This window comes from Gracilinanus agilis, chromosome 2 (assembly GCF_016433145.1).
Source record: "Gracilinanus agilis isolate LMUSP501 chromosome 2, AgileGrace, whole genome shotgun sequence".
NCBI lineage: Eukaryota > Metazoa > Chordata > Mammalia > Didelphimorphia > Didelphidae > Gracilinanus > Gracilinanus agilis.
Genome location: NC_058131.1, coordinates 652,121,203 through 652,144,090, shown reverse-complemented (window position 1 = coordinate 652,144,090; position 22,888 = coordinate 652,121,203). Strand labels below are relative to the sequence as shown.

General features: G+C 34.9%; 2 protein-coding genes across 2 annotated transcripts in view; one reads left to right on the top strand and one right to left on the bottom strand.

Moving 5' to 3' along the window:
- ERCC6 (ERCC excision repair 6, chromatin remodeling factor) overlaps window positions 1–22,888 on the bottom strand; it is a 102,325-nt gene that overhangs the window by 74,159 nt on the left and 5,278 nt on the right. Inside the window, exons 3-5 of the mRNA XM_044665771.1 lie at window positions 15,327–15,447; window positions 14,229–14,334; window positions 3,094–3,820 (exon numbers count right to left, since the gene is read on the bottom strand). Of these exons, the coding sequence (XP_044521706.1) occupies window positions 3,094–3,820; window positions 14,229–14,334; window positions 15,327–15,447 (954 nt within the window). The remainder of the gene's footprint in view (window positions 1–3,093; window positions 3,821–14,228; window positions 14,335–15,326; window positions 15,448–22,888) is intronic.
- Window positions 17,364–22,014, top strand: LOC123236625 (40S ribosomal protein S29-like). Its single transcript, XM_044662991.1, is given in 2 exon segments — window positions 17,364–17,369; window positions 21,856–22,014. Coding segments are annotated over 2 exon segments (165 nt in total).

Sequence of the window (22,888 nt, the reverse complement as noted above, 5' to 3'; positions counted from 1 at the left end):
TTTGTACATAGTAACTACTTAAATGCTTGTAGACCTGAATACAGTAGCTGGGGAGAAACTAAAGTTGAATGGGAAAAGGGATTACTGATATGGCAAGGACTAGTGTTAAAAGATAGAAGCAAAGAGACTAGAGCAAAAAGAAAAAGACAGAGGAAGAAAAGATAAGCTCCAAAGTTCATATTGCAAGTCACTAATGGTCATTTTCAAATAACTGAAAAAATTATACCATATCTTTTCTAAAGTGCCAGTGAGTATTTAAATTTGACACTGATCTTTAAGTGATAGATCAGGAACTTTATCAAACTAATTAAGCAGAGCTTTGTGAACTATAAAGTACCAAATAAAACTTAGGTTATTACAGTAGTAGTAGTAGTAGTAGTAGTAGTAGTAGTAGTAGTAGTAGTAGTAGTAGTAGTAGTAGTAGTATTTGTATTTAGCCAGGCCAATGAAAAAGTAAAACATAAGTTAATTTTCTTTGCTGAAAGAATGTTTATTTTCTACACTGATTTCATGCTGTTTTAAAGTACTGAATCAGCATACCAATGTTCCTTTTAACCTTATTTATACAAATAACCAAATTACTCTGATATAAGATAAAGTCATTTCTCAATGAGAAAATGAAAGCTAAAAAGAAAAAGAAATTCATTACTAATCTGCATTTGCTAAATATATTTCTGGAATTCATAGTTTTTTATAATTCATTACATAATTTCTTTCAAATTAAACATTAACAATACCTCACTTACTTGGAGTTGTTGGAACATGAAAAACTCAAATAAGTGAATTTCTCAGATATCAGAAAACTACTTCTTTAAGTGCCATAAGCAGTATTTTATGTTTTTTATAATTTTCCCAAAGTAATTGATACGTTCTTCTGCTTTCTTAAACATGACAGGCAGAACATAATTTATCTTTTTTTTCTTGATAACTCATCCTTATCATTTCTATCACTTTCCTCAGTTGTAAAACGAGGAAGCTGGTAAGATGATCTCTAAGGGCCATTCAAGTTCTAAAACTATGATCCTATGATCAAATTTAATAGTCATGTTGTTATCTCTTTCCTTGATGTGTAAGATTCATTCAGATTGGTAATGATTGGTAATGGAATCAGAGCAAAGGCTCAAGCTGGCTATCCTAGCAAGGGGTAGGGGTGAGAGGCAATAGAATTCTTTCTCCTCCCCCTCCTGAGGCAGTTGAAGCAGAAGGGGCAACAGTTTTAACTGAATCCCCTTTAGATCAAGAAATGGAGGTTATTTAGGCTTGGCTAATCCAGGACTAAATTGGTAGACAGATAGGAAATAATCCCACAGAGATTAGCAACTTCCACTGTTAGAAGATTATTCCCCAAAACCTGAGAGAGAAAAGGTTCAGGGTGTCTTCTGTTACAGCAGACTTGCTCTCTGGATAACAGCTGTTCCAGTGCTTGCCTAGATGAATATTTTTGCCTAGGTAATGTATGATATTGGTTGGTATAACCGCAGTATAACTTCACGCAGGCTCTCAAACTTAACAAGGGAAGGTATTTATTAATTTCAGGAAAACAGGGAAAGGGGAGGTAAATTTTAGGATTGAAGGTGAGGTAAGCTACCTAATTTCTTCAGGACACTTGTTGGATACACATTCACTTTCGTATAACTTAACTTCTATCTCCCTCACAAACTAACTTTTTTCTTAATCTAATGTTATTAAGTTTAAGATGGTGAAGGTAATCTTGATTGAAGATCTATTTAAAATTAGAAATTAGTTGAGAAACTGCATGTGAGGTATTTTCCCAGTGCACACAACCTGGTATAGTCTGTATGGAGTAAACAGCAAAGTAACTCCCTGCTCCGTGAGGTCAGAGATGAGCTAACAAAAAGAGCCATCCTATCCTCCTTCTCAGCCACCCATGAATCCCCCAAAAAGAGTGAGTCCTTGCAAGCTGGGAGTCCTAGCTTTTATAGTCACATTATTAACTGCCCCAACTGCCCCCTCTCCTGGAGTTCTGGGGGGTCCTGTAGAATTCGGTGAGGCAGTTTCACCCCACTTAAGATAATGGATGTTACAGCTCTCAGGCTGTCAAGTGTCATTTCTTCAATCAGAAAATACCACCCCACAAAAGTCATTAAGTTCCAAAAGAAATTCATCAAAATAAAGTGGAAAAATTTTAATAGGCTAGTATTCTGATAACTAGATCAGAGGCTCAGACACTTTTTCATCTATCCTACTTCTCAGATCTGTTTGGACATTGTCTGAGGTCTGATCTCCAAATAATAATGCATAACTCCAACAATTTGAAAGGAAAGGAGTGCAAGTTTTGTGATTCCCATTTTATAGATGAGAAAATTGGGTAACAAATATTAAATAACTTGCTTATAGTTATGCAGCTAATAAATAACCAGGATCCAAGATAGACTCAGGATCTTTGGATAAAAAAAACAATATTCACTCTATTCTAAGTGGATTGTTATTAAGTTAAACTATTTCTAGAATTCTTAATTTTTCATAAACTTCAGCATGTAATTTTCTAACACAACAATACAAAATGGAATAATTTCTATATGAGGCAATATGATATAATGGCTAGAGGGCTAGACTTCAAAGCTGGAAAGATTAGGATTCAGAAATCCTGCTTCTGATATTAACTACAATAAAACTATGTGCAAAACACTTCACTGAAGCTGTTTCCTCATCTATAAAATGGAGCTAATAATATCTGTAAATAACTACCCTAGAGTTATTTTGAGACTCAAATGATATTTAAAGTACTCCCCAAACTTTAAAGAGCTTTTAAAAAGTGAGCTATTGTTAAAATTATTATCATTATTTTTTAAAATAATGACCTTCCATCTTGGAATTAATATTATGATTCGTTCTAAGGCAGAAGAGTAAGGGCCAGACAATGAGGTTAAGTGGCTTGCCCAGAGTCACACAGCTGGGAAGTGTCTGAGCCCAGATTTGAATTTAGGAACTCCCATCTCTAGGCCTGGCTCTCAATCCACTGAGGGAGCCACACAGTTACCCCCTACTATCATTATTATTAAGAATGCAAAAATTGACTGTAGAATTCAACATTTTTTAGCCCCTAAAAGACTCCTCAATTTAATGACTGACCTTAACCGTTGTTTATAATAATCTTCATCCCCATCATCCCGGCTTCTCTTGATTTTGCCATTTCCTCCTATGGATTCTTCTTCTTCTTCTTCTTCAGAACTAGGAAGATAGTCCTCATCAATTTCTTCTGTTGGAATTTTATTCTGCTTCTTCTTGTGTTTGGATAAAACTTTCAGCTTATGATCACCCCTATCTGTAGCACAGAGGGCCAGCTCTTCCTCTTCCTCTTCCTCGGACCAGAGAAGGTCATCATCCTCAGGTACATACTCTGACTCTTCACTTTCATCTCTCTCATACTTAGGCTTCTTTGGTTCCAATGCTTTCTTTTCCTTTAGAAATTCTACTTTACTTTGGAACTGAACAGCCCTCCTTTGAAGTTTCTTAATATGTTTGTTTAAACGTTTATCTGTTTTCATCTGCTTCCCACTGGTCTTGTTCTTTTCTTTTTTATCTGAAGTTGAGATCATATCTGAATCAAATGAAGCCTGAATTTTCTTCTTTTTTTTCAGAAGGGATTCCTTCTTCCTTTCAAATGATAATTTTGCCTGATCTGCCAAATATTTTTCAAAGCCTGATGCTTCATTAAGCATTAATTTTCGAGGCTTTTTCTCTTGATTCTGAGGGATTTGGGTGCCAAAAGGGGTCATCTGGCCAGTTCGAATGAGCTCTTCCCATTCAGTTTCCTGAACTGGCATAAGCATACTCCCAAGAGATGAAGGCCCAGGCTCTGAAAGATTAGAGAAAACTCATTTGTGCCTAGCATAAAATGTTCCCTGTCTGAATATTATTAGTAAGGGTCTTGGGACAGGAGAGAAAATAATTCAAACAAAAATCAAACCAAATAAAGAGTTCTCATTTATGGCAAATCATTAATAAACTCTCCCAAGCATTGATGTTTTAATATATATTGTAATATAAATGGAGTAAAACTTCACTAGTGCTCTTATATTTATGTGCAACCTTAACATATCCCTATTCACAATTTAAAAACCCCATTACCTTGAATACTGGAAATGAAATGAGGAAAAAAATTGTTACCCTGACTTCTCCCTAAATACTACCATGTATCTCTAAATGTGCATACACATAAACACACATGTTTTATTGATAATAATCAATAAAGATATTTGATTAACAAATAGCCAGGGAATGACAAAATCATAAATTCCTAAATCACATGAGGTGCTTAAACTATACTCTGAGCTGGTCAGATGAGAATGAGAATATTATATTCAAGTCCATATTCCATATATTAAAAACAATGACAGACTAGAAATTTTCCAGAGGGCAAATGGAGAAGATGAAGAGGTTTGAAATAATGCCAAAAAAGCAAGAGTCTATCTGCTATCTTCAAGTGTGTGGAGGGCTATCCTGTTGAAGGGTCATTAGGATTGCTCTGAACAGTATTCAAGTCCTGAACAAGAAGCAAATGACAAAAAAAGCTACAGGGAGAAATAACTTAGCTCAATATGTGGAATAATACTCTAAAAAATTAGCTCTATGCAAAAATGAGATGGCTTGCAGATTGAAATACTGAGTTCACTAAAAAAAGGTCAAACAAAAATTGGATGACTATCAGGAATATTATAGAAAGAGATTCATTTATCATGAAGAAAGGTTAAAAAAAAGTACAGAATCTTAGAGTTGGAAGTGACCTCAAGGGTCTCTCTAGTTCAATCTGTACCTCAATAAGAATTTCCTCTACTTCTACTTCAATAGTTCTAATAGTGAGTGAAAATCCACTGCTTCCAAAGACTACCCATTCCATTTTCAAATAGCCTACCTTATTTAGAACTTTTTACTTCTCTCAAAACTTTATTTGGCTTTTTGAAATTTCACCCATTACTTCTAGTTCTGCTTTCCAAGTCCAAGTAGGTCACTCTTTTTTCTACTTGATAGCCCCCAAAATGCATGACATCAGCTAGTATGTCTTCTATGTCTTCTAATCTTCCAGAGAATATAATTTTCCTTCAAACAATTCTCACATGGAATGATCTGGAGGCCTTGCAACAACCTAACTGCTCTCCCCTGGACACTCACTGAATTAACAATGTATCTTCCAAAAATCTGACACACAGAATAAACACAATACTCCAGATATAGTCTAATCAAGGAAAAGTACAAGAAGGTTATAGTCTCTCTCTAGTTCTTATCTTTGCATTTGTTATTTACGAATTCAATTTGCATTTGTTTTCCTGACAGTCAAAACACTGCTGATTCATATCACACTTACATTTCACTAAAATAACCCAATCTTAAAAAAATTTTTTTTTTAAACACTCATCTTGTATCTAAGAATCAGTACTATATACTGGTCTAAGGCAGAAGAGTGGTAAGGGCTTTGGAATGGGGGTTAAGTGACTTTTCTGAGGTCACACAGCTATAAAGTGTCTGAGATCAAATTTGAACCCAGGACCTCTTATCTCACTAGGCCTGGCTCTCAATTCACGGAACCACTTAGCTGCCCCCAACTCAATCTTTTTCAGAGAAACTGGTGTCTAGCCATGCCAGCCCAAACCTCCCATCCTGTAAATGTGAGGTTGATTTTCTTAAACCCAAATAATGAGATTTTATTCATTTTCATCTTATTCAATTTAATCTAATGTTTTAGCCAGTCAACACTTCTAGATTCCAACTCTGTTCCATATGTTAGCTATCCCTCCCAGCTACCCCTCCTCATCTATGCCTTTAGCAAAGTCACTGATAAAAATGATAAATAGCATTAGGCTAAGCTCAAATCACTGGGCACTCTAGAGGACAGCTCATTCTAAATTGAACACTTATCTTTGGGTCTAACCTTTTAGCCAGTCCCAAATATGTCTAGTTATCCTATTTCTTAATCCATACCCTTCTTTTTTTGTCTGCAAGGAAAGCATTAGAGATTTGGACAAATGAATTACTAAAAACTAGCTACACTGTATGTATAGAATTCCTGTGGCCTATTAGTATAGCAGAGTAAACCCATTCAAAGAAAAGGAAACCAATTTAGGAAGACAGGATCTTGAACAGACACATAGACTTTTTCTGATCACTACTTCCTCTTCTGGATACTTACTAATCATCCTTTAATAAAACTTTCTCTAATCAATTATCTAGGGTTTACATGAATTCTCTTTTCTTGAAAATCAGAACAATATTCATCACTCTTTAAGACCGCAGTACCACTTTAGTTTTCCAAAGTGTTTGATCCACTATGCCACCTAATTGCCTTTAGGCTCAGGCTCAGAACTTCCTAGTCAACCTGGAAGAGCTCCAGCCAATCTCTGATACTTGGCTGGTGAAACACCACAGGCAACTCAGAGGTAGGGATGTTTTTTTTTTGTTTGTTTTTTAAACCCTTAACTTCTGTGTATTGACTTATAGATGGAAGAGTGGTAAGGGTAGGCAATGGGGGTCAAGTGACTTGCCCAGGGTCACACAGCTGGGAAGTGTCTGAGGCCGGATTTGAACCTAGGACCTCCTGTCTCTAGGCCTGGCTCTCAATCCACTGAGCTACCCAGCTGCCCCTAGGGATGTTTTTTAAAAAAGGAATTTGTTTGTGAATAAAGAATTTTTATATTCTAATTACAATTCTGGTGAAAACTTCCCCTATGGCCTTAATCAAGTTATTACTTAAGTTCTTCCTTTGGGGAAATCAATATAGTACTTCCTAACGCATTGGCTTATTTAATAATATTGAAAATGTTTTGATGAATTAGCTTATTATTTGATCTATATAGCTTTCACATTTCTTCATAAAAACAAAAATTCACAGTGATGTTATCAAATTACAATTGTTTCTTTATGGATATTCCAAAACTTGTTAATTTGATATTTTAAACATAGTTATAAGAAATCTGACACTCTTATAAGAAATCTATTCTTATGTCAAACTACATAAGAGCACTGGAAAACAGGTTTCTCTGTACTATTTTCTACTTTCCTATCAGTTTACTATAGAGACTAAAAACTTGTGAAACATTTTCTATCCTGGGAAACAATGTGTTCACACATATATACATATTCATTACTTGTCTAATAGTTTTCTATTGATAATAGTTTATACTATTAAGTTACCTTTCATAAAAAAATCTTTACATATTTACAAACATGATGCTAATAGAACTGACATTCTTGTGGCATTGCAAATGTTTTCTGGATAGGAGAAAGGAAGCTTGTAAATCATAAAATAATATTAAAGCTAGGAAGAGATCAGACATCAAGTACAAAAATAAACTTCAGACATCAAATGAAAATTTCTCTTAATTTGAAATTAAAAAAAAAAACTTTACATCTTCTTAGAATGGATACAAGTATCAGATCTAAGGCAGAAGAGTGGTCTAAGCAATTGGGATTAAGTGACTTGCCCAGGGTGACACAACTAAGAAGTGTCTAAGGCCATTTTTGAACCCAGGTCCTCCCAGTTCCAGGCTTGGCCCTCTATCCACTAAACTAATGAGTTGCCCTAATTCATAATTTGTTAGATAGTTTTTAAATTTTTTAAATTTAACTCATTTAATTATTTTTTTATTTTTTATCCATTGTTACATGATTTTTATTGTCTCCCTCCCCTCTTTCCTCCCTCCCAGAGATTACAAGCAAAATCACTGGGTTATACATACATTATCACTCAAATCCTATTTCCATATTATTCATTTTTGTAATAAAATAATCTTTTAAAAACAAAACCTCAAATCATATACCCATATAAATAAGTGATAAATCATATGTTTTCATCTAGATTTCTACTCCTACAGTTCTTTCTCCAGATATGGATAACATTCTTTCTCTTAAATCCCTCAGTGTTGTTCTGGATTACTGCATTGCTTTTAGTAGCAGAGTCAATCACATTTGATCATCCCACAGTGTTTCAGTTATGGTAATACAGTGTTCTCCTGGTTCTGCTCATTTCACTCCAGATCAGTTCATGTAGGTCTTAACAGTTCTTATAGATGTCAAGTAGTTCATCATTCCTCATAGCACAATAGTATTCCAAAAACATCATATACCACAATTTGTTCAGCCATTCCCCAATGGAGGGACACCTCTCATTTTCCAATTTTTTGCCACCACAAAAATCACAGCTATAAATATTTTTGTACAAACAGAATCTTTCCATTTTTTTCTCTCTTTGGGATACAAACCTAGTAGTGGTATTGCTGGATCAAAGGACATGCATTCTCTTAAAGCCCTTTGGACATAATTCCAAATTGCCTTCCAGAATGGTTGGATCAATTCACAACTTCACCAGCAATGCAATAAAGTCCCAGTTTTGCCATATCCCCTCCAGCATTTATTACTTTCCTTTGATGCCATACAGGCTACTCTTCTAGGTGTAAGATGTTGTTTTGAGTTGTTTTGAAATATATTTTTTGATTTAGATTTAATTTTTAGATCTAGTTTTTTTTTTAATTTTAGATTTAGATTTAATTTTTAGAACTAATTTTATTTGTGTGGAAAGTATTTTGTAATTGTGTTCATATAATTCCTGCATTTGAGTAGATAGATTTATAAATATTTTATATTGTCTAGTGATTTTAAATGGAGTGTTTCTTTTTAACTCTTGCTGCTGATTTTTGTTACAAATATATAGAAATGCTGATGATTTATGGGGGCTTATCTTGTATTCTGCAATTTTGCTAAAGTTATTCATTGTTTCCACTAGAAACTTTTTAGATTCCTAAATATTTTATATTGTCTAGAGTGATTTTTAAATGAAGTTTATCTTTCTAACTCCTGCTGCTGAATTTTATTGGAAATACACAGAAATGCTGATGATTTGTGGGGGTTTATCTTGTACCCTGAAACTTTGTTAAAGTTGTTAATTATTTCCACTAGCCTTTTAGTTGATTTTCTAGGATTCTCTAAGGATACCATCATATCATCTGCAAAGAGTGACAGTTTAGTTTCCTCATTTCCTACTTTAATTCCTTCAATTTCTTTTTCTTCTCTAATTACTACAGCTAGCAGTTCTAGTACGATATTAAATAATGATGGTGATAATGGGCATCCTTACTTCATTTCACCCCTGATCTTATTGGGAAGGCTTTTTTTTAGCCCCACTGCAGATGATACTTGCTGATAGTTTTAAATAAATACCACTTATTATTATAAGGAAAGGCCCTTTTATTCCTATACTTTCTAGTGTTTTCAATAGGAATGAGTGTTGTATTTTGTCAAAGGCTTTTTCTGCATCTATTGAGAAAATGCTATGATTTCTGTTAGTTTGATTACTGATATGGTCAATTATGTGAATGGTTTTCCTAATATTAAACCAGCCTTGCATTCCTGGTATAAATCCCACCTGGTCATAATGAATAATCCTTGTGATAACTTCTTGTACTCTCATTGCTAGTATTTTATTTAAGACTTTTGCATCTAGGTTCATTAAGGAGATTGGTCTATAGCAGGGGTCGGCAACCTTTTTGGCCATGAGAGCCATAAACGCCACATTTTTTAAAATGTAATTTTGTGAGAGCCGTACAGAGCTAACAGTGCGAGCTCCTGTAACAGTGCGCGCTCCTGTAACAGCGCCTGAAAAAAATGACTTCATGGCTCCTGCAGAAAGAGCCATATCTGGCCCTCAAAAGAGCCAAATATGTCTTGAGAGCCATACATTGCCGACCCCTGGTCTATAGTTTTCTTTCTCTGTTTTTGGTCTTCCTGGCTTAGGTATCAGTACCATATTTGTGTCATGAAAAGATTTTGGTGAGGCTCATTCTTTGCTTATTTTGTCAAAAAGTTTGTATAGTATTGGGATTAGTTGTTCTTTAGATGTTTAGAATTCACTTGTGAATCCATCTGTCACTGGGGACTTTTTCCAGGGGAGTTCATTGATGACTTGTTCAAATTCTTTTTCTGAGATGGGATTATTAAATAATCTATTTCCTCTTTTGTTAATGTAGGCAATTTATATTTTTCTAAATATTCATCCATTTCACCTAGATTGTCATTTATTGACATATAACTAGGCAAAATAACTCCTAATAATTGCCTTAATTTCATCTTCATTAGAGGTGTTATTCCCTTTTCATTTTTGATACTGATCATTTGATTCTCTTCTTTCTTTTTTTGTTAGATTAACCAATACATTATCTATTTTATTTGTTTTCAATTCCTAGTCTTATTTATTAGTTTAATAGTTATTTTACTTTCAATATTATTAATTTCTCCTTTGATTTTTAAGATTTCCAATTTAGTCTTTTTCTGAGGGCTTTTAATTTGTTCTTTTTCTAGTTTTTTTAGTTGCATGCCCAATTCATTGATCTACTCTTTCTCTACTTTGAGGTACTCAGGGATATAAATTTTCCCCTAAGTACTGTTTTGACTGTATCCCATAAATTTTGATATGTTGTCTCCTCATTGTCATTCTCTTCAATGAAATCAGTAATTATTTCTGTTTTGTTCTTTAACCCACCAGTTTTGAAGAATTAGATTATTTAGTTTCCAATTAATTTTCAATCTGCCTTTCCAAGAACCCTTATTAATTATAATTTTTATCACGTTATGATCTGAAAAAGTTGCATTTATTATTTTTTTCTTTTCTGCATTTGTTAGTGATGTTTTTATACCCTAGTACATGGTCCATCTTTGTATATATACCATGTGCTGCTGAAAAGCAGGTATATTCATTTTTATCCCTATTCAATTTTCTCCAGATATCTATTAACTCTTTTTTCTAAAATTTTTCTAAAATTTCATTCATTTCTCTTACTTCTTACTTATTTATTTATTTTTTTTTAACCCTTGTACTTCGGTGTATTGTCTCATAGGTGGAAGATTGGTAAGGGTGGGCAATGGGGGTCAAGTGACTTGCCCAGGGTCACACAGCTGGGAAGTGGCTGAGGCCGGGTTTGAACCTAGGACCTCCTGTCTCTAGGTCTGACTCTCACTCCACTGAGCTACCCAGCTGCCCTTACTTATTTATTTTTTGGTTTAATTTATCTAGATCACATATGGGAAGGTTGAGGTTCCCCTCTAGTATAATTTTACTATGTATTTCCTCCTTAAGGTCCTTTAGTTTCTCCTTTAAAAATCTGGATGCTATACTATTTGGTGTATACATATTTAGAACTGATATTACTTCACTGTTTATAGTACCTTTTAGCAAGATGTAATTTCCTTCCTTATCTCTTTTAATCAGATCTGGTTTTGCTTTAGCTTTGTCTGAGATCATGATTGCTACTCCTGCTTTTTTTACTTTAGTTCAGTGATTCCCAAAGTGAGCGCCACTGCCCCCTGGTGGGTGCTGCAGCGATCCAGGGGGGAGCGGTGATGGCCACATGTGCATTTGGGGGTGGTAAATAACTGTAAGGGGGCAGTGATAATATGTGACAGGGGGCGCTAAGTAATATTTTTTCTGGAAAGGGGGCGGTAGGCCAAAAAAGTTTGGGAACCACTGCTTTAGATGCTGCATAATAAATTCTGCTCTAGCCTTTTACCTTTATTCTGTGTGTCACCCTTCCTCAAATGTGTTTCTTGTAAACAATATATAGTAGCATTCTGGTTTTTAATCCGCTCTGCTATCTGCTCCTGTTTTTTGGATGACTTCATCCCAATCACATCCACAGTTATGATTACTAATTGTGAATTGCCCCTCATCTTATTTTCCCCTTTTTGATCCTACTTGTTTTTCTTTCACTCTTCCTCACCACTGTTTTGCTTTTATCACCCCTCCCATTTCCTCCTCCCTCAAATTACTATCCCCCACTTCCCTAGTCTTATTCCCTTTCTACTTCTCTGTAGAGTGAGATATAGTTCCATACCCTAATGAATATGGCCATTATTCCTTTTCTGAGCCAGTTACAAGGAGAGTAAAGTTTAAGCATTGCTCGTCGCCACCTCATCCTCCCCTCCACCATAATAATTTTTCATGCCTCTTTGTTACCTAATTTACCCCATTCCATCTCTCCCTTCCCTTTTCTCTCACTGCAATCCTTTTTCACACCTTGATGTTTTTTGCATCATCATAATCAGCTTACTTCCCCACCCTCTAAGTATATTCTTTCTATCTGCTCTACTACAAAGAATAATGTTTAAGAATTACTGATAATCCTCTTTCCATGTAGGAATACAGTTAGACCTTATTGAGTCCCTTAAATTTTCTCTTTTTATTTACATTTTTAGGCTTCTCTTGGATCTCATGATTGGACTTCAGATTTTTTCTTTAAGTCTGGTTTTTTCCTCAGAAATTCTAGGAAATCTTCTATCTTAATAAATTTCCATTTTTTCCCTTGAAAGAATATTCTCAGATGAATAGGTGACCCTAGGTTTTAAACCTAGATCTTTCACCCTCCTGAATATCATATTCCATTCAGATCCTTTAATGTGGAAACTGCCAAGTCCTATGTGATCCTGATTGTAGCTCCATGGTATTTGAATTGTTTCTTTCTGGTTGCTTGTGGTATTTTCTCCTTGGCTTGGGTGATCTTGAATTTAGCTATTATATTCCTGGAGACTGTCATTTGAGTATTTCTTTCTGGAGATGATCTGTGCATTCTTTCAATTTCTATTTTATTTTCTTATTCAAGAATATCTGGGCAGTTTTCTTTGATAATTTCTTGTATTATGATGTCCAAGTTGTTTATTTTTATCATGACTTTCTCTCCTGGATCTATTTTCTAGGTCAGTTGTTTTTTCAGTGATATGTTTAACATAGTAACAGCAATATTGTACAATGATCAAATGTGAAAACTTGTCTACTCTGATGCAATGCAATACAATGATCTGGGACAATCCTAAAAGACTTATGACAGAGAATGCTACCCACCTCTAGAGAAAGAACTGTTGGAGTCAGATAGATGTGAATCAAAGCAGATGATCTTTCACATCAGTATATTTACATTTTTATTTTGGGGTTTTGGTTTTATATGAATGTGCTCTTACAATAATGACCAATATGGAAAATAATATTTTAAAATTACCCTTTTGTCAAATTATAAAGTAAATGCAATCTTCTCTTAGAGAATATAAATGCTATGAGTCATATATTTCTAATTCAAGGAGGAAATGATAATGGCCACTAAAATCATACAGAAAAACTGCAAAGCTGTATAGTTCCAGGATGATTCTGAGTATGGTTTGATGATGCTATGCTTATGCAATTCAATTAAGATGTTAACTTACCTTCATCGAACTATTGTTAGGTGTTAAAATTTCTATTTTATTAAGCATAGTAAAGTGTATCCACAGCCCCTAATGTATTGAGGAACAATTCTATTTTCTCTCTTTAAAAAACTATGTAACTTAATAGATATATGTGACTTGCTTGGTATAGAGAATTTTTCTAAATTTATTTTGACAATAGGATTTTCTCCTAAGCTCTGTTGTTGTCACTGTTGCTTTAAGTCTAGCTTCCCTTGAAGCAAACTACCCCTTACTTTAGATATTCCCTCTTTTCTTGCCCTTCTCTGGAAATTACTGTCTGCACATCAAAGGCTTCCCCAATCAATTATTGGTGCCTCCTTTTCAAAGTATCAAAGTGAAAGGAAACTTGATTTAGACTAGCAAAATAAATGATATGCCTCCCTGGGATTCTGTGTCTTCATCTATAAAGTAGCAGCCTGGACTAAAAGAACTCTAGCATCCTTCCCAGCACAAAATCTATGATCCTATGACCCAGCTGTCCCAGAACTGGCCTCATCAGGTTTCTCTAAGACATACCTGAAACAGATCCTTGCCTGTTCCCAGAAAACCAAAGGTTGCACAGAAGATAATGAAAGCTTCAGAAGCTTTGGCATAGTCTGGATTTACCTAGTCCAAAGGTGGTCTCTCATAGGACAATCATTGAACTACATTAGATTCAAGGAATGGCAATACTTCTCTTCTCAACTAGAAGATACAAAGTTGTCAAGAATCAGTTGTGTCGGGGTCAGTCAGACCTGGTTGTACCCTTTCCTCTGAATCTGTCCCTTCCCTTGTCTCTGTTCTCTCATACTCTTAAGTGTTTCATGAAATGATTTAAAACTAGGTCAGCCTATCTCATGTAAACTTCCCTAAGTTTCAAGATAATTAATATGGATGAGAACAGACAAGTCACAGAAATGTATTATTCAGCCATACTGGCAAAAACCCCAATTATCCTAATCAATTATCCTTCTATGACAAAAGCACAAGACATATGACAGTAACACAGAAAGAGATTTAAATTCTCTCACCTTCATCTTCTAAATCCACAAGATTTACTTCAATATCTCTCTCTGTCCCACCAATGATGGCTTGAAGACGTCTCTGTTTGGCTTTAATCTTCTTTAATTGTTTTTCCTGGAAATACCAAATATTCAATTTAGAAAAAGTATCTTAAATTCAAAAGGTTAGCATTAATATTTATAAAAATTTGAAACATTAAGTCAAAGTGAAAAAGAAGAACTTTATGCACACATATTCTAGACCCCAAATTAGTAATGATTTTATCAGCTTATTGAAAAAGATGAGACAGATCAAATGTTAAATGTTCTAAGAAGACCTCGACAAGTCTCTTAACTTCTCTCCTCTTCATCTGTAAACATCTATAACATCTCTCCTCTTCATCCTTTTTGCTCTGTAAAATAAGGGTGATAATAGTGCCTACACAGGGTTATTTTAAGGATTAAGTGATTAATTTTCTTAAACCTTTACCTTCCATCTTAGAATCAATACTGTGTATTGGTTCCAAGGCAGAAGAGTTGTAAAAGCTAGGCAATGGGGGTTAAGTGACTTGCCCAGGGTCACACAGCTAAGAAGTATCTGAGGCCACATTTGAACCCCAGACCTCCTGTCACTCGGCCTGGCTCTAAATCCAATAAAGCCACCCAGCTGCTCCTTTTCATTAACTCTTGAAGGAAAGTAGGAATGCTATAGCTTACACACAAAACAGGAAGACAGGACGTAAGAGGGCAGGAGACAAAAATGTGTTTGCACTGTGAAGAGTGAATATAGGAAAAGGTTTGCAAAAGTGAAAATAGGTAAGAGAAAGAGTAAAATAAAATAAATATAATAAATAAAATAAAAACAAGTAAAATAAAAGAAGATAAACTCAGGATTTTCATTCCATATAAATCCCAATGATATAAACTCAATGAAGAAATTTCTGTGTTTCTGTTTATGTTCAACATACTAATGCAATGTTATAGTTGAAATAATTAAAATATCAGAACTAAAAATAAAAATTTAAGCTAACATTGAGATATGTATATACTTTGTACAATGTTCCATAAACGAGCCTCCATGTGCTATCTTTTTATGACAGAAAATAGTGAACACTTTTTTCCAATCACCTTGTTATCTTTCTGTCGTTTTACAGAATCTAGTTTTCTGTTGACATCTTTGTTGTTGACAGCTTGAGGACTAAGATGCTCAATAATTGTATTAATTTGCTTTAGAGATGTTGTACATGACCTGAAAAATAAGAAAAACAATTGTTTTCCACTTCACTGTAGGTATTTTTCAATTTTAATAACAGGAAGATGCCAAGAACCAAAAACATTCTATACTGTATTTAAGTAGAGATATAATTAATAATAAACTAGAATTCTTACTGTTGACTACAAAAATAATCAAAAGGGTAACAAAAGGCCCCAAACTGGTAATTTTCATTTCTATGACTAGTTTAATTTCAGCACATATTAGAAAAACCATTACTAGCATTTGTAGGTCATATAAAAGGAACTGTCCATTAATACTAAAGAAAGTAAGCATAACTTTTAAATACCCATTGTGGAAGATTCCCAAACTTGGAAATTTTCTCTGAATTTTTAAATTTGTTATTTGTTATTCAAATTGTTTATTTGAAATTATTAAATTTAAATTAATTAAATGCTATTTAAATTAAATTTATGACAAATAAATTTAAATTTATTATTTAAATTATTACATCTTCAAGAAAAAGAAGTAGCATGATGTAGTCAGAGGTGTCAAATTCATTTTTAGCCCAAACCAGATTAAAATGTAATTGGGAGATGTTAAATGAAATAAAAATGCAACAGAACATAGATAATGTTAACTTGTGGTTTACTAAGTCAAAATGCTGGTCCAAAGGGCCCTGTTTCAATTTGAGTTTGGCATTACTGGGCAGTGGATAGAGTGTTCCACTGGAAGTCAGAACGGCTTGGGTCAAATCTGTGAAAATGAATTTTATTCTGCCACTCTTACTTTTTTTATTGTTTTGGAATGGAAAATAATTTCAATTTATTGAAAATCCATCAGCTCTGAATTAGTCTGGAAACATTAGGCAGCTTCTTCTTTAGCCACATGGTCCCTTTTGAGTGGTCCCATGAAAGCTTTCTTCTCTTCCACAGTCTTTGCCACTCTTTTAGCAGAACTCTTTGCCTGCTTTCTAACAATCACTTTAGTCAGGATTCTTTGTTTCTGAACTTAGTTCAGAATTCAGCTGGTCTGTAATGGATTAAGTTTAGAAATCCAGTCCTGCTAATAATTTTTGCTGGCTTTGGAGAACTTAGCATGAAAGAAAGAGGATTGTTGGGCCTATTACTGTTAACTACAAAAATAATCAAAAGGGTCATAAGAAGTCCCAAACTGAGCATTTTCATTTCTAAGGCTGGTTTAGATTCAGTACACATTAGAAAAACCATTATTTGCATTTGTAGGCTTTATATGTCCATTAATGTCTAATTAATAATATATCCATTAATGTACATGTAATATTAGTATATACAACTACCACGTTATCCTTCAAGGATGTCTGCTTTGCTGTCCAAAAGTTTAGGGCGTTATCTTGCTCCTGAACTCCCAACAATGAGCTGTTCTTAAGTCCTGTGGAAAAAAGGGAGTTTGTTGCTAGCCCCCAATTTTCAAACTTCTGACCAATCATGTTGGTGGTACCTGAGCCTCAACTCTGTAACCATTTATTTTGTACTTAATTCCATGATGTTGTTCATTTTGCTTTTTGCTTTGTAAGCTCTTCTTTCTCTCCTTCTCCTCAGTGATTTTTGCTTTAAAAGCCCCTATGCTTAGGCACTTAAACTCTTTATACTCAAGGTGTCAAATTTGTGATAATTAGATTAAGTCTACACTGCCCATCTTTAGATTTAATCACCAAAAGTGAGAACACTTCTAATTCTGGGAGGTCCATTACCCAAGTGGGTGACAAATCAGAATCAACTGACTGCCCCCTAGGCAGTACTATGAGAATCATCTATTGTGATTGGACATGCAAATTGGAGGTGGATGCAGAAAGTGATAAAAGATGCTATCTTTTAAATATGATGGTAACTTCCTGTGGAGGCAGTTGGTATTTTGAACTTGGTGTAGAAGGATCTCTGGTGAGAGCTCAGACTACTTCCTTTTGAATTGTCATGTGGGTAAGTTAGGCTGACTCTCTCTCTCTTCCCTTGGTGTTTCTGGAGGCTCTACCCTCAAGGAGGCCTCTTTTGCCTCTCTTATTGGAGGAGGTCTTGAAGCTAGAAGCCTTGTTTAATTAACCTCTGTGCCCCTCTGCTGGGGCCTCTAAATTCTTACCTGGTCCGGGCCTCTGATCCGGGCCAGAGTTTCTCTCTCTCAATTTCCCTACCTTCAACCTTCCTAATTATAAATAAACTTCCATAAAAGTCAATTTTGACTTGAGATTATTCTTAATTGAGGATTGATAATAGTTCAATCCTCTGGCGACCATCTTTTAATATATTGAACCCATAAAACCCCTTTTTCCCCCTTAGACAATGTGCACATTCCCTGGTCCTGTCCAATTAAAGATGCACTGTACCAACTGACTCTTGGTTTATTTATTCTGAGTTGGAGGTCCTGATTCCTCTATTCTGAGTCAGAGATCAAGAAATCCCACCTGTCACAATTTTTACTGTGACTATGAGTAAGCCACTTACATTCTCAGCCTCAGATAACTCCCTAATCTTTCTCTAATAAGTGACACATGGGTCCTATATTGATGGAAAGAATTCCCTTACAAAGGAAATAACAAACTCTCACATTATTATTCATCTAAAAACAGTTTAAAACAGGTTTAAATTTGACCCTCAATTTTAGTAATTCCTTCCTCAAATTTTTATTTTACCTTGAAAAATCTGAATAAAATAGTTTAAAACAGGTTTAAATCTGAATAAAAATAGTTTAAAACATGTTTAAATTTGACCCTCAATTTTAGTAATTCCTTCCTCAAATTTTTGTTATTTTACCTTGAAAAAAGGAATTCATTGTCCAATGTATGGCAAAGAGCTATCATATTATTTCTAAAAGCATTGGCAATAAACATTTCAATTTTCATGATACAGATCCACATTAAGTTGCTATGCTCCTGTCCTTGTTAAATATTTTTGATAAATATGTTAAAAAGCTATTAGCTCTTAAACTCAGAATCTATGTACTAGAAAGAATCTTTAAGATCATCCACTACATCCACCATTCCCAATACATGAATGCCTACCTTAACATTTCTGATAAGTAGCCAATCAGCCTCTAAATACTCACAGTGAATGTCAAATAAAGAAAGAAATGTTTGTTGACTGACCAGCCTTAATGTGGTTCCTAGGTAGTGGTTCATTTCATTTCTGTTGGAAAGATTTCCTGTTCCTTTAAAACATTAACCTGTTATTCTTAATACTGCATTATAAACTCACAAAGAATTCTTAAAATATGTCCCTAAGATCCAGCCTAGATCTTAGTAACCGTAACCATTACTTTCTTTAACTCTTCTCTAGATAACAAAAATTCACCATTCTGGTGGCTTTCTTCTGTCCATACTTTAGCACTTGAGCATTTGCAAAGGAGAGAATCTGAGAGTCCAACAAACACAGAGGAAAGAGGGAGTCCACCCAAAGCAGAGCCAGAAAAAAAAAACAGCAGCCCAGGGGAAACCAGAAGAAGCAAAAAGTAGAATTCAGCTATGCCAAAGAAGTGAGATACCAAAAAGAGGGCTTACAGGGCTATAATGATTTCAGAGCAAAAGACTTGAACTAAATGTCACCTGTTGTACCCACTTCCTCAAAGACTGAGACAAGCTGCAAGAAAAGATCTGCTCTTTTCCACAGACACCATGACTTCTGCTGCTTCTTTACCCAACTGTTTCCAGTAATTTGAGTTTTGTCTCAATCACCAACAGGCCAGGAATTAAGTAGAGATAGATATATACTGTAAATTAAATCAGAGAGCCAGACTTATTTATGAATAAGCTTGAGGGCTCAAAATGACTGATTATACACCTAACGTTTTATCTAATAGAAATTTCTCATCTTTTTTTTTTTTTTAAACCCTTTCCTTCTGTCTCGGAAATCAATACTGTGTATTGGCACCAAGGCAGAAGAATGGTAAGGGCTAGGCAATGGGGGTCAAGTGACTTGCCCAGAGTCACACAGCTGGGAAGTGTCTGAGGCCAGACTTGAACCTAGGACCTCCCATCTCTAGGCCTGACTCTCAATCCACTGAGCTACCCAGCTGCCCCCAGAAATTTCTCATCTTAAAGCAGCAGAGGGAATCACTTGATCCTTAAAATCCTTAGTCTTAAAATATGCTAATTATTAGCAGAGTGCTAGAATATGTGAGCTGAAAACACAAAATCTGAACTTACAATACTCCAAGGCAAGTCTGAGAAGAGAATAAAACAAGGCTATTAGATCCCTTATTTGAGGCAATATATTGCTAATAATCATATTCGGTATTTGGTTTTTGTTTTGTTTCATTTTGGTCAACTATACCAATGATTCATAATGAGCTTGAAGTCAACTATAATTCCTAAATGTTTTTACCATGAGCTTCCTAATCCACTTAGTATTTATAAAGTTGATTTATAACTAAGTAAAGGCTATAAGACTAAGGAGGGCTTGACATTTATCTATTTTTAAATATCTGGTCTATTATTCCAATCTAACAAGATCTCTTACACACACAAATTTCATAAGCATGCTATACAAATCATTTGTTTAAAAAAAAAAAAAAAAGAAGGTAACAGGGCAAAGAATCAAGTTCAGTGGCATGCCACAAAGGGTTTTCTTCCAGGTTGATAACAAACGATTAATTAGCACACTCTGGAAACAGTTGTTCAACCAGTTATGAATCTCAACTTTCATCAAGCCCAAACCCAAATTTTTCCAGCTTGTCTACAAAGATTTACAGAGAAAATGGCTCAAATGCCTTACTGAACTAAATACCCCTTTTTAAAGCCACTTAGGGCAGCTGAGTGGTACAGGGGATAGATCTCCAGACCTAGAGTCAAGAAGACTCATCTTAGAGTTCAGATCTGTCCTCAAACATTAACTGTGTGAACCTAGGCAAGTCACTGAACCCTAACTGTCTCAGTTTCCTTATCTGTAAAATGAGCTGGAAAAGGAAATGTCAAAACACTACATTATCTTTGCCTAGAAAATCCTAAATGTCACAGAGTCAGACACAGCTGAAACATCTCCACAACTAGAGCCACTTTCTCATCTACCAAGCTAGTAATCGTACCTCAAAAAAGAGTAGTTTTGCCTAATTTTTAATGTACCCTTCCTGACTCCTAAAGACCATATCTTTTCTTTCTAAGTATTTACAAACATCTGCTTACTAATAGGTTTTAGAATTTTGTTGGGAATTAACATCAAAGTCACCAGTAGAATTTCTTTACAGAATCTACCTCTTTTAAAAAATAAGATATAAGGCTTTGTAAATGTCTCTCCTGTTTCACAATGTCTAGAAATCTTTTCTACAAATTACTTCAGTACCTTAGGACAGAATTCATCCAAGTCAGGAGTGTTAAACACCTTATGAATAGCAAGGGGCCCTCTTATCTCCTCATCAATCTTAAGTTTTACTTCCTTTTCATTAAGTTGGTTCTATATTTTCCAGTCTGTATATCGTTCATCTTGGCATAGATGTAAAATAATTAAGAATCACTAAACTTAATTATTTTTTTTAACAATATACAATTTGCCACAAAGAATGAATCCTATCTCTTCCCTGTCCTTGTTTCAAAGGAACCCAAAATAGCCATTTTTTGTGGTGCTTGACATTTTCTTATGGGCTTTAGTTCATCCTAGACATTAATTTTCTTAACATAGGTCTGCACTATCACTGGTTCCATGTTCATACTTCCGTCTTTTGCAAACATCATTTTTAAATATGAGCTCAGAGAATTCCCCATACAAAGACTCTTTAAAGGTCTATATGTGAATTGTATGTGAATGTACAATCAGAATTTCATTTCTGAGAACCTCTCTTATATTTTCTTATTTGATCCTTACAACAACTTGCCTATTATTCTCATTCTGCAGATAAGGAATCTAAGGTTAAGCACTTAAGTGACTTGCTCAGGGTCCCAAGACTGAAAAGTTTCTAAGGAGAGGTTCACATTAAACAGTATCTCACAGTTCAGGTCCTTTACTTTTCTACAACACTCTTGTGCTCTATATATCCATGTAAATCTTCACTAAAAATCCAAGTCTTTATGATTAAATACAAATGAGGGCTATGAGATCGGAATAAAATGAAATTTCCTGGGTAAAGAAAGGGGTTGGCTGAACAACTAGTCAGAGATCGCAGGGACTCTTTGTTGGCACTGAGTTTTTTAAGTCCTCTCAAAGATCAATGCATTGTGACTATTTCATCATAATGAGATAATTATCAAAAACATTTTGCCACCTAAAGTACTCAAAATACAAATATGGGAATAATCAGCAAGGATGAGTAAACAGTCCTTAATATTAAATTCCTATATGTTTTGCATGACTGTACATGTATAATCTATATCAAATTCCTTGCTTTTTAAAGGAGGGGATAGAGGAGGGAGAGAAAAAGAGTACATGGATTTTTAAAAAACAAAATGTTAAGCCTTTTGTCTTGTGGCTTTCCTACTGGCACCAGCAGCTCTACTGAAGCCATCCTTGAAAATTCGGCCAGGGGCCTCAATCTTATCACGTATGTTCTAACCAGCATGGCCTGATTCGCAAGTACAATCTAAATATTTGCCACCAGTGCTTCCAACAATATACGAAAGACATCAGTTTCATTAAGTTGAACTAAATTATATTTATGGATCTTGTTTCAATGATTTCCCTGACCATCAGCACTGACCATTTTACTGGACTCTAGACAACTATTTGAGCCACCTAAAGACTGATCTTGTTCATACTATATTAATTTGTATATATGATTAAAAAAGGTCACCCTCAAAAAAATTTAAAATTTTTTTTCATTTAATTAGAAAAAAAATACTGAATCCCTGATGCTTTCAGGAATAACTGATGTTTCCTTTTTTTATACTAAGACTCCCTATCTCACCCAGGCTGCCTAGGATAAAAAAGTAGCAATGAATGGCACATGGGCTGAAGAGCATTGCTAAAGAGCAGAGAGGTTTTGTCCTGCTTCATTTTCCACTTTGGACCAGTTTTTCCTATCTTAAAGCAGTTAAAGAGCACCCAGATTGAGGGACTCACCACATTAGGACCAGAGTGCAAATATCCTATCAGTTTTAGTCTTACTATAACACTAAACTTCCTAACTCAAGACATCTACCAGCCTCAGTCACAATATGTGACATCATGCCCAGCTGAGATTAAATGATTTAATTTGAAGTATAATTATTAAAAGTAATGACTGATTTTTATAAGTAATTGATGAGTAACTCATTATTTTACTATCACACCTGACATTATACTTCCAGTTTTTCACACTGTTTTGTTCAAAAGTATTTTATACAGGGTCTTCACAAAAATCTTACATATTTTGGGGGCAGCTGGGTAGCTCAGTGGATTGAGAGTCAGGCCTAGAGACGGGAGGTCCTGGGTTCAAATTTGACCTCAGACACTTCCCAGCTGTGTGACCCTGGGCAAGTCACTTGACCCCCATTGCCCACCCTTACCACTCTTCCACCTAGGAGCCAATACACAGAAGTTAA